General features: G+C 47.3%; 1 protein-coding gene across 1 annotated transcript; it reads left to right on the top strand.

Moving 5' to 3' along the window:
* The first annotated feature begins 3,444 nt into the window (after window positions 1-3,444).
* Window positions 3,445-10,659, top strand: LOC106611955 (uncharacterized). The gene is made up of 4 exons (XM_014212673.2): window positions 3,445-3,729; window positions 5,798-5,905; window positions 8,003-9,289; window positions 9,518-10,659. The coding sequence occupies exons 3-4, from the start codon at window positions 8,331-8,333 to the stop codon at window positions 9,630-9,632; spliced, it is 1,074 nt and encodes a 357-aa protein (XP_014068148.2). The 5' UTR covers window positions 3,445-3,729; window positions 5,798-5,905; window positions 8,003-8,330; the 3' UTR covers window positions 9,633-10,659.
* The last annotated feature ends 705 nt before the right edge of the window (window positions 10,660-11,364 follow it).

Here is an 11,364-nt window from a genome sequence, read left to right as displayed (position 1 = left end):
ATGTTATTACCTGGTACTCCCTGTATATAACCATGTTATTACCTGGTACTTCCTGTATATAACCATGTTATTACCTGGTACTCCCTGTTTATAGCCATGTTATTACCTGGTACTCCCTGTATATAACCATGTTATTACCTAGTACTCCCTGTATATAGCCATGTTATTACCTGGTACTCCCTGTATATAGCCATGTTATTACCTGGTGCTCCCTGTATATAACCATGTCATTACCTGGTACTCCCTGTATATCGCCACGTTGTTACCTGGTACTCCCTGTATATAGCCATGTTATTACCTGGTACTCCCTGTATATAGCCACATTATTACCTGGTATTCCCTGTATATAGCCATGTTATTACCTGGTACTCCCTGTATATAACCATGTTATTACCTGGTACTTCCTGTATATAACCATGTTATTACCTGGTACTCCCTGTATATAACCATGTTATTACCTGGTACTTCCTGTATATAACCATATTATTACCCGGGACTCCCTGTATATAACCATGTTATTACCTGGTATTTCCTGTATATAGCCATGTTATTACCTTGTACTCCCTGTATATTACCATGTTATTACCTGGTATTTCCTGTATATAGCCATGTTAGTACCTGGTACTATCTGTATATAGCCACGTTATTACCTGGTATTTCCTGTATATAGCATGTTATTACCTGGTACTCCCTGTATATAGCCATGTTATTACCTGGTACTCCCTGTATATAGCCATGTTCTTACCTGGTACTCCCTGTATATAGCCATTTTATTACCTGGTACTCCCTGTATATTGCCAAGTTATTACCTGGTACTCCCTGTATATAACCATGTTATTACCTGGTACTCCTTGTATATAACCATGTTATTACCTGGTATTTCCTGTATATAGCCATGTTATTACCTGGTACTCCCTGTATATAACCATGTTATTCCCTGGTATTTCCTGTATATAGCCATGTTATTACCTGGTACTCCCTGTATATTATCATGTTATTACCTGGTATTTCCTGTATATAGCCATGTTACTACCTGGTACTCCCTGTATATAACCATGTTATTACCTGGTATTTCCTGTATATAGCCATGTTATTACCTGGTACTCCCTGTATATTACCATGTTATTACCTGGTATTTCCTGTATATAGCCATCTTACTACCTGGTACTCCCTGTATATAGCCACGTTATTACCTGGTATTTCCTGTATATAGCCATGTTATTACCTGGTAGTCCCTGTATATAGCCATGTTATTTCCTGGTACTTCCTGTATATAGCCATGTTATTACCTGGTACTCCCTGTATATAGCCATGTTATTACATGGTGCTTCTTGTATATAGCCATGTTATTACCTGGTACTCCCTGTATATAGCCATGTTCTTACCTGATACTTCCTGTATATAGCCATGTTATTACCTGGTACTCCCTGTATATTGCCATGTTATTACCTGGTACTCCCTGTATATAACCATGTTATTAACTGGTACTCCCTGTATATAACCATGTTATTACCTGGTATTTCCTGTATATAGCCATGTTACTACCTGGTACTCCCTGTATATAGCCACGTTATTACCTGGTATTTCCTGTATATAGCCATGTTATTACCTGGTACTCCCTGTATATAGCCATGTTATTACCTAGTACTCCCTGTATGTTATCATTACTCATTGTGTATTTATTCCTGGTGTTATTATTTGCCTATTATTTATCTATTTCTCTCTACATTGTTGAGAAGGACCCGTTAAGTCAGCATCCCACTGTTAGTCTACACCTGTTGTTTACGAACCATGTGACAAATAAAATGTTATTTGATTTGATTAGTTAGCCAGCTAGCTCTTAGCCTCCTGAAACAGAATGTGAGTTCACAAAATCAGGAGGGTTCGTACGAGGCTAGCTAACTCTAACTTTGACATAAAACGCTAGCTTAGCCTGTTTTAAATGACCATGAAGTTGTAGACAAACCAGACCCCAAAATTAAGAGAAATGTTATCAGAATGTTATCAGAAATCAGTCCGTAGATCAAGGTGTTTCTCTGCGATCGCTAATGTTACTTTGTATCGTTTGAAGGTCAGCTGAGCACGGCATGCAGCTGCTTCTTGGAAATGCATTCGTAGTGCTGCTCTGGGCACTACTACAGTAGCTAGCTGGGGAGGAGGAGGGAGGAAGACGGGGAGGCATGGAGAGGGGGGAAGGAGGAGGGGGAGGAAGAGGGGGGAGGCATGGAGAGGGAGGGAGGGGGAGGCATGGAGAGGGGGAGGGAGGAAGGAGGAGGGAGGAAGAGGGACGGAGGAGGGAGGGGGAGGCATGGAGGGGGAGGGAAAGGGGAGGTATGGAGAGGGGGAAGGAGGGAGGGAATTGTTACAGAAAAGAGAAGGAAGTCAGAAACAGTAGGCCCTTTCCTTTCATTGTTACTTGGCTGACATACACACACACCATACACACTTCCTCATTCATATTCTCTCTCTCACACACACACACACACACACACACACACACACACACACAGACACAGACACAGACACACACACACACACACACACACACACACACACACACACACACACACACACACACACACACACACACACACACACACACACACACACACACACACACACACACACACACACACACACCAGGATGTCCAGGAAAGCACATGAAGACATGTTGACAGACAGAGCACAATGCTGCCAGTGATGTAACTACCACCTGACTTGCTCCACAACAGGCCAAGTCTGAAATAGTTCACTATTTCCTATTTCGTGCACAACTTTTGGCCAGGCTGCATTTTAGTGCTTTACTAGGGTGCCATTATTACAGACAGCCCATGTGTGTTTACATTATTTCAGACACAGCCCATGTGTGTTTTCTTGTGGTTGTGGGTACACAGTGATGGCTGAATCCTACCATGTGTTTGCTTGTGGTTGTGGGTACACAGTGATGGCTGAATCCTACCGTGTGTTTGCTTGTGGTTGTGGGTACACAGTGATGGCTGAATCCTACCGTGTGGTTGTGGGTACACAGTGATGGCTGAATTCTACCGTGTGTTTGCTTGTGGTTGTGGGTACACAGTGAGGGCTGAATCCTACCGTGTGGTTCTGGGTACACAGTGAGGGCTGAATCCTACAGGACATTTGCACCTCCAACTCCGACTTATGTAAATCACGCATTGATTCTCATTGGATATTTGCATGTCAATTTGACTCAAGTCACAAGACACAGGTGTGTGTGTGTGTGTGTGTATGGGGGGGAGGGGGGTGTTCATCAAAGTAACTTTCTTTGTGTTCATCCACAGACGACACAGTGAACTCAGAGAGCAGTTCCATATCTGACTCTACAGGGGACCGTGACAATGGTAAGACTATAGGAGTAGCAGCTCTATGTCTGATTCTACAGGGGACCGTGACAATAGTAAGACTATAGGAGTAGCAGCCCCATGTCTGATTCTACAGGGGACCGTGACAATGGTAAGACTATAGGAGTAGCAGCCCTATGTCTGATTCTACAGGGGACCATGACAATGATAACACTATAGGAGAAGCAGCCCCATGTCTGACTCGACAGTTCAGACAGCAGTTTGTGTAGGAAACTGTCCCCGTCTCGGACCTGGCTGGCCCCTGGTAATGGTAATGACTCCCTCTCTTTCTAGATGAGCTTACTCCTGTTGAGATCTATTACGCTTTGAGGACCACCACGCCACACAACTCACTGGTCCACTCTGCCAGGTACTGCTGCTGCTACACCATCTCCTCTATGACCCAATATCAATCACATTTATTTTTATAAAGCCCTTTTTTACATCAGCAGTTGTTAAAGTTCTTTGCAGATGTAGGATCTTAATTTGATCACCCGGTTGCTGGAAAAATGTAAAACTTGTAGTGTATTTTGAGGTTTAAAAGGGCTTATTGTAATGAACGATGGGAGACAGAGAGCTGGTTTCAAGCGCAGGGCGCAGCAGATGTTTATAGGTAAAGGACCACAGGAGGAGGCAGGTAGCTGGGTCCAGGGGCAGGCAGAAGGTCATACACAGGAGGAGGCAGGTATCTGGGTCCAGGGGCAGGCAGAAGGTCATACACAGGAGGAGGCAGGTAGCTGGGTCCAGGGGCAGGCAGAGGGTCATACACAGGAGGAGGCAGGTAGCTGGGTCCAGGGGCAGGCAGAAGGTCATACACAGGAGGAGGCAGGTAGCTGGGTCCAGGGGCAGGCAGAAGGTCATACACAGGAGAAGGCAGGTAGCTGGGTCCAGGCAGAAGGTCATACACAGGAGAAGGCAGGTAGCTGGGTCCAGGGGCAGGCAGAAGGTCATACACAGGAGGAGGCAGGTAGCTGGGTCCAGGGGCAGGCAGAAGGTCATACACAGGAGGAGGCAGGTAGCTGGGTCCAGGGACAGGCAGAAGGTCATACACAGGAGGAGGCAGGTAGCTGGGTCCAGGGGCAGGCAGAAGGTCATACACAGGAGGAGGCAGGTAGCTGGGTCCAGGGACAGGCAGAAGGTCATACACAGGAGGAGGCAGGTAGCTGGGTCCAGGGGCAGGCAGAAGGTCATACACAGGAGGAGGCAGGTAGCTGGGTCCAGGGGCAGGCAGAAGGTCATACACAGGAGGAGGCAGGTAGCTGGGTCCAGGGGCATGCAGAAGGTCATACACAGGAGGAGGCAGGTAGCTGGGTTCAGGGGCAGGCAGAAGGTCATACACAGGGGGAGGCAGGTAGCTGGGTCCAGGGCAGGCAGAAGGTCATACACAGGAGGAGGCAGGTAGCTGGGTCCAGGGGCAGGCAGAAGGTCATACACAGGAGGAGGCAGGTAGCTGGGTCCAGGGGCAGGCAGAAGGTCATACACAGGAGGAGGCAGGTAGCTGGGTCCAGGGACAGGCAGCAGGTTATACACAGGGGGTCCAAAAGGGCAACAGTACAGGCAGGGAAACGGCTAGCAACGTAGTCCAGGAGATCAGGCAGTAGGTAGATAAGAGGAAATCCGCTAAAATACAGGCAGGGAATAAGCAAAAGGCGTCGTTAGTGAAGCAGGGGAGGACTAAATCCCAGGAAACCCAGCACTCTGAAAGACATGTGTCACAAAACAAACAATACCTCATAATGATGTGGTGCAAAGAACTGAACTAAATAGTGTGTGATAATGACATACAGGTGTGTGAACAGGTGATCAGAATTCAGGTGATTGGGATCTGGAAAGTGAGCTGCGTTCAGGGGATCAATGTGTTTGAGAGTGTGAGCTGGAAGCATACGTTACATTTATGATGTTTCTCATTTCCACTTTGACTTGATTTTCTCTTACAAAAAAATGTATCAACCCCTACAAAAATGTCCATTAATTATAATCCACAATAATAATCCACATTTCCTGTTGCTGCAGGATTATTTTCCTGTTGTCGCAAACTGGATCAAATTAAGATCCCACATCTGTACCTAGCATAAAACCTCAGAGCAAACAAAAACAAATATCGTAAAATATAATTGTACAAACTACTAAGCTACATGTATTTACAGCACAAACAAATAATACAAACTACTGATGGGTAGCACTGTATCTATTTGCCACTATAGTAGTAACTATCTATTCCGTCCACATCTACGGTATAATGAATCTTCTTTCCAATCAAAGGTTCCTGTATAACCATTGATACACAGGGAGAGCAATGTTGTCTCCAACGTAAATCCATGGCCCAGTTTCAGTACATTCTAACTCCCTGACCTGACCTATCACTAAGGTTACATCCTGTCTTGATACTGTTGTTGTGGTAGTGGTAATGTTGTGTGTGTGTGTGTGTCCCTGTCTAGCCCGCGTCGGACTCTTCCAAGAAGTATTTCCAACGTGGAGGGAACGAGTGTACCTGACACACAACTCCTCGCACGGAACGGAACCACTACTGTCCGCAACCACATCAGGTGAGCTGACGTCTTCATCTATACCAGTAACTCTACCTGTCAGGTGTCCAACCACATCAGGTGAGCTGACGTCTTCATCTATACCAGTAACTCTACCTGTCAGGTGTCCAACCACATCAGGTGAGCTGATGTCTTCATCTATACCAGTAACTCTACCTGTCAGGTGTCCAACCACATCAGGTGAGCTGAAGTCTTCATCTATACCAGTAACTCTACCTGTCAGCTGTCCAACCACATCAGGTGAGCTGAAGTCTTCATCTATACCAGTAACTCTACCTGTCAGGTGTCCAACCACATCAGGTGAGCTGAAGTCTTCATCTATACCAGTAACTCTACCTGTCAGGTGTCCAACTACATCAGGTGAGCTGACGTTTCATAGTGCTGGAGCTGGAAGTCTGAATCTACAGTGCCTTCGGAAAGTATTCAGACCCCTTGACTTTTTCCCAAACAATTTAAGTTACAGCCTTATTCTAAAATGTATTAAATAAATACAAATCCTCAGTAATCTAATCACAATACCCCATAATGACATCACAATACCCCATGATGACAAAGTGAAAACAGGTTTCCTGAAATTTTGGCAAATTTATAAAAATAAAAAACCGAAATACCTTATTTACATAAGTATTCAGACCCTTTGCTATGAGACTTGAAATTGAGCTCAGGTTCATCCTGTTTCCATTGATCATCCTTGAGATGTTTCTACAACTTGATTGGAGTCCACCTGTGGTAAATTCAATTGATTGGACATGATTTGGAAAGGCACACACCTGTCTATATAGGTTCCACAGTTGACAGTGCATGTCAGAGCAAAAACCAAGCCATGACGTCTAAGGAATTGTCCGTAGAGCTCCGAGACAGGACTGTGTCGAGGCACAGATCTGGGGAAGGGTACCAAAAAATGTCTTCAGCATTGAAGGTCCCCAAGAACACAGTGGCCTCCATCATTCTTAAATGGAAGAAGTTTGGAACCACCAAGACTCTTCCTAGAGCTGGCCACCCGGGCCAAACCTGAGCAATCGGGGAAGAAGGGTCTTGGTCAGGGAGGTGACCAAGAACCAGATGGGCATTCTGACAGAGATCTAGAGTTCCTCTGTGGAGATGGGAGAATCTTCCAGAAGGACAACCTTCTCTGCAGCACTCCACCAATCAGGCCTTTATGGTAGAGTGACCAGACAGAAGCCACTCCTCGGACAGCCCGCTTGGAGTTTGCCAAAAGGCACCTAAAGACTCTTAAGACCATCAGAAACAAGATTCTCTGGTCTGATGATACCAAGATTGAACTCTTTGGCCTGAATGCCAAGCATCACGTCTGGAGGAAACCTGGCACCATCCCTATGGTGAAGCATGGTGGTGGCAGCATCATGCTGTGAGGATGTTTTTCAACGGCAGGGACTGGTAGACTAGTCAGGATCGAGGCAAAGATGAACAGAGCAAAGTACAGTGAGATCCTTGAGGAAAAACGCTCAAGACCTCAGACTGGGGCGAAGTTTCACCTTCCAACAGGACAAAGACCCAAAGCATACAGCCAAGACAATGCAGGAGTGGCTTCAGGTCTCTGAATGTCATTGAGTGGCCCAGCCAGAGCCCAGACTTGAACCCAATTGAACATCTCTGAGAGCAACGCTCCCCATCCAACCTGACAGAGCTTGAGAGGATCTGCAGAGAAGAAAGAATGGGAGAAACTCCCCAAATACAGGTGTGCCAAGCTTGTAGCTTCATACCCAAGAAGACTTGATCGCTGCCAAAGGTGCTTCAACAAAGTACTGAGTAAAGGGTTTGAATACTTATGTTAATGTGATATTTCCGTTTTTTTTTTATTTTATACATTTGCAAAAAATTCTAAAAACTTGTTTTTGCTTTGTCATTATGTGGTATTGTGAGTAGATTGATGAGGGGGGAAAAAAACAATTTAATACATTTTAGAATAAGGATGTAACCTAACAAAATGTGGAAAAAGTCAAGGGGTCTGAATACTTTCTGAAGGTACTGTATCTCAGACTAACAGGATTCTTCTTCATCTTCTCATCTACCTCTTCCTCCTCCTCCTCCTTCAGTGGTTTAATCCATTTTGTATGTATCTCTATTGCTTCCCAGTTCAGATATATCCAGCGGGACTACTAACAAGCAGTGGTCGACCCCAGTGGTTCTTCCACAGTCTCTGGACGTCGGCTCTTCATCTGGACCTTCCTCTGGGACTTCCTCTGGCCTCTCCTCTGACCCCTCATCTGGCCTCTCCTCTGGCCTCTCCTCTGGCCTCTCCTCTGATCCCTCCTCTGGCCCCTCATCAGGGTCCTATGAAGGAGGAGGCAGCTGCCCCTACAGCAACCAGCAACGTAGCAGTAGCTCAGAGGCACTACTGGACCGGACCACATCCTGCAACGAGGGGGGTCATGGTCAAGTTCAGGGTCAAAATTCAAGAGGCATGCCCATCAGAGGGGGACCCCCGTACAAGAGTTCCGAGGCGCTGACGGATGGTCATCTGAGGCAGCTGAACGTCCAGAAGTCCAGCCCAGAGAGACAGCTGGTGAACAGACACGGGGTGGAGCACAACAGACTGGTTGGTCGAGTGTCTGTAGGGGTGAGGGGTCGGGGGCGAGGAGACAGAGGAGGTTACAGTGACATCCTGATGGACTATGTGTGGTGGAAGCAGCAGAGGCAGGTTGAACAGTTCCACGGCAATGGGAAGTTCCCTTCCTCTGTCCCTGCATCTTCTCTTTCTCACTTCAATGGTTACCCCCACCATCACCCCAAGCCGCAGCGGCATCTCTCAGGATCCCAGCCTCTGCATCTCTCCGAGGGCCCTCCAACCTACAGAAGTCCCCTGATGCTCCGGGGGAAGCCTGGCGAGCCACGTCGGGTCAAGGTGACCCGCACCAAGTCATGTGGTCCCTTCATTCCCCTCCAGCAACACCAGCAGGAGGCTGTTCTTTCCTCCTCCTCCTCTTCCTCCTTTGATCCTCCTCTCCCTCCCTCCTCCTCCTCCTCCTCCTCGACCAGGACCTCCACAGCTGCCCTGTACCCCCAACAGGGATTTGGGGTTGAGTCCCACCAGCACCAGCTGGATTCTGGATCAGGACCCAGTACCGATCTCAACAACAACCACCGTCTGAGACCACCCCTGTACTCTGACTCCATCACCCCAGACGACCCCACCCGTAGCCTGCACAAGGCCCTGGCTCTGGAGGGCCTGAGGGACTGGTACCTGAGGAATACCCTGGGGGGGTTGGAGGCTGGGGTGGGGGTGAAGGTACGTACCACAAACTCCCTGCACGAGTCACACCCTCACCAGCTCCCACACCAGCCCGAGGCCTACCAGGGAGACTACCATCCTTGCCAACTGCCACAGTCACAGACCTTCCAGGGACAACCACTACGTGGCAGGTTGGTACGTACAGTCTGCTATGTCTGAGACGTTGTCATCAGTCTGTGTGTACGCTCTAGTGTTCTGTCTCTCTGTTGTTGTCCTCCGTTTGCTGCCAGAGACAATTTATTACATAGGATCTCTCTCTCTCTGTCTCTGTCTCTGTCTCTGTCTCTCTCTCTCTCTCTCTCTTGTCTCTGTCTCTGTCTCTGTCTCTGTCTCTGTCTCTGTCTCTGTCTCCGTCTCAGGTCTGTGGAGTTGTCTCTGTACCAGGACTCCTTCCAATCCCAGATGCAGGAGCTGACCCTGAAAGAACACAGCACTGCCAGAGGTGACCTGCCCACCCCGGGTACACTGGTCTAACAACAACAACAACAACAACAACCAGAGGTGACCTGCCTACCCCGGATACACTGGTCTAACAACAACAACAACAACCAGAGGTGACCTGTCCACCCTGGGTACACTGGTCTAACAACAACAACAACAACCAGAGGTGACCTGCCTACCCCGGGTACACTGGTCTAACAACAACAACAACAACAACCAGAGGTGACCTGCCTACCCCGGGTACACTGGTCTAACAACAACAACAACAACAACCAGAGGTGACCTGCCCACCCCGGATACACTGGTCTAACAACAACAACAACAACAACAACAACAACAACCAGAGGTGACCTGCCTACCCCGGATACACTGGTCTAACAACAACAACAACAACAACAACAACCAGAGGTGACCTGCCTACCCCGGGTACACTGGTAAAACAACAACAACAACAACCAGAGGTGACCTGCCCACCCCGGGTACACTGGTAAAATAACAACAACAACAACAACCAGAGGTGACCTGTCCACCCCGGGTACACTGGTAAAACAACAACAACCAGAGGTGACCTGCCTACCCCGGGAACACTGGTCTAACAACAACAACAACAACAACAACCAGAGGTGACCTGCCTACCCAGGGTACACTGGTCTAACAACAACAACAACAACCAGAGGTGACCTGCCTACCCCGGGTACACTGGTCTAACAACAACCAAACATGGTACTGACTAATTATTAGACATGGTTAGTGCCTTGCTCAAGAGCACATCAAAAGATTCTTCACATAGTTGTCTCAGAGATTCAAACCATTCGTTTACTGGCCCAAACCGTTCGGATACTGGCCCAACGATCTTAAACGCTAGGCTACCTGTATGGAAGACATTTATTTACACAATATTTCATTTGTCTTTTTTTTCCTGCACATTTTTGGGAGACAATAACAAGGTGGGATCTGTTTGTGTCTGTAAAATGTTGGTTGGAAACGTCTTTTATGATCAAATATTGATATAATAACCATCATATTTAAATAAACTTGCCGTCTTGATGCTCTTTTCCAATAAATATCAAAGATCTTATTCTGGTGAGGTGATGATCAACTGCTGTTTTACAAATAAAAAGGATCTTGCTTTTATCCATAATAATCGTATCATGTAGCCAGAGGGCACGTGCCAAGACCAGAATGGGCACATTCGCTATGTAACGCAACATTTGTTGTGAAAAAAACCCATCATGTAATTCTTATTTTTTTATTCCGTACATGGGAATTTAACCACATATTGTTTTCCTGCAGATTTTTTGTATTTTTTTACAGCAATCTGATAGCAATACATCATATAGCCTCAGAAATAGTGATAAATTATTTATTCGCATTCATGGATGTAAAGGCCTGTTCGTTAAGAGTTCACAAATGTCCGCTGCTGCTTTTTTCCATGTGTCCAGAAAGGACACCTTGGCCCTGTGGATCCTGGCTGTGGAGGGTGGACACCTTGGCCCTGTGGATCCTGGCCGTGGAGGGTGGACACATTCGCCCTGTGGATCCTGGCCGTGGAGAGAGGAGAGGACACCTTGGCCCTGTGGATCCTGGCCGTGGAGAGTGGACACCTTGGCCCAGTGGATCCTGGCTGTGGAGAGAGGACACCTTGGCCCAGTGGATCCTGGCCATGGAGAGTGGAGAGGACACCTTGGCCCAGTGGATCCTGGCTGTGGAGAGAGGACACCTTGGCCCTGTGGATCCTGGCCGTGGAGGGTGGACACCTTGGCCC

The sequence above is a fragment of the Salmo salar genome, chromosome ssa13 (assembly GCF_905237065.1).
Source record: "Salmo salar chromosome ssa13, Ssal_v3.1, whole genome shotgun sequence".
Taxonomy (NCBI): Eukaryota; Metazoa; Chordata; class Actinopteri; order Salmoniformes; family Salmonidae; genus Salmo; species Salmo salar.
The sequence above is the reverse complement of the archived record's forward strand: the minus strand, read 5'-3'. Positions and strand labels throughout refer to the sequence as shown.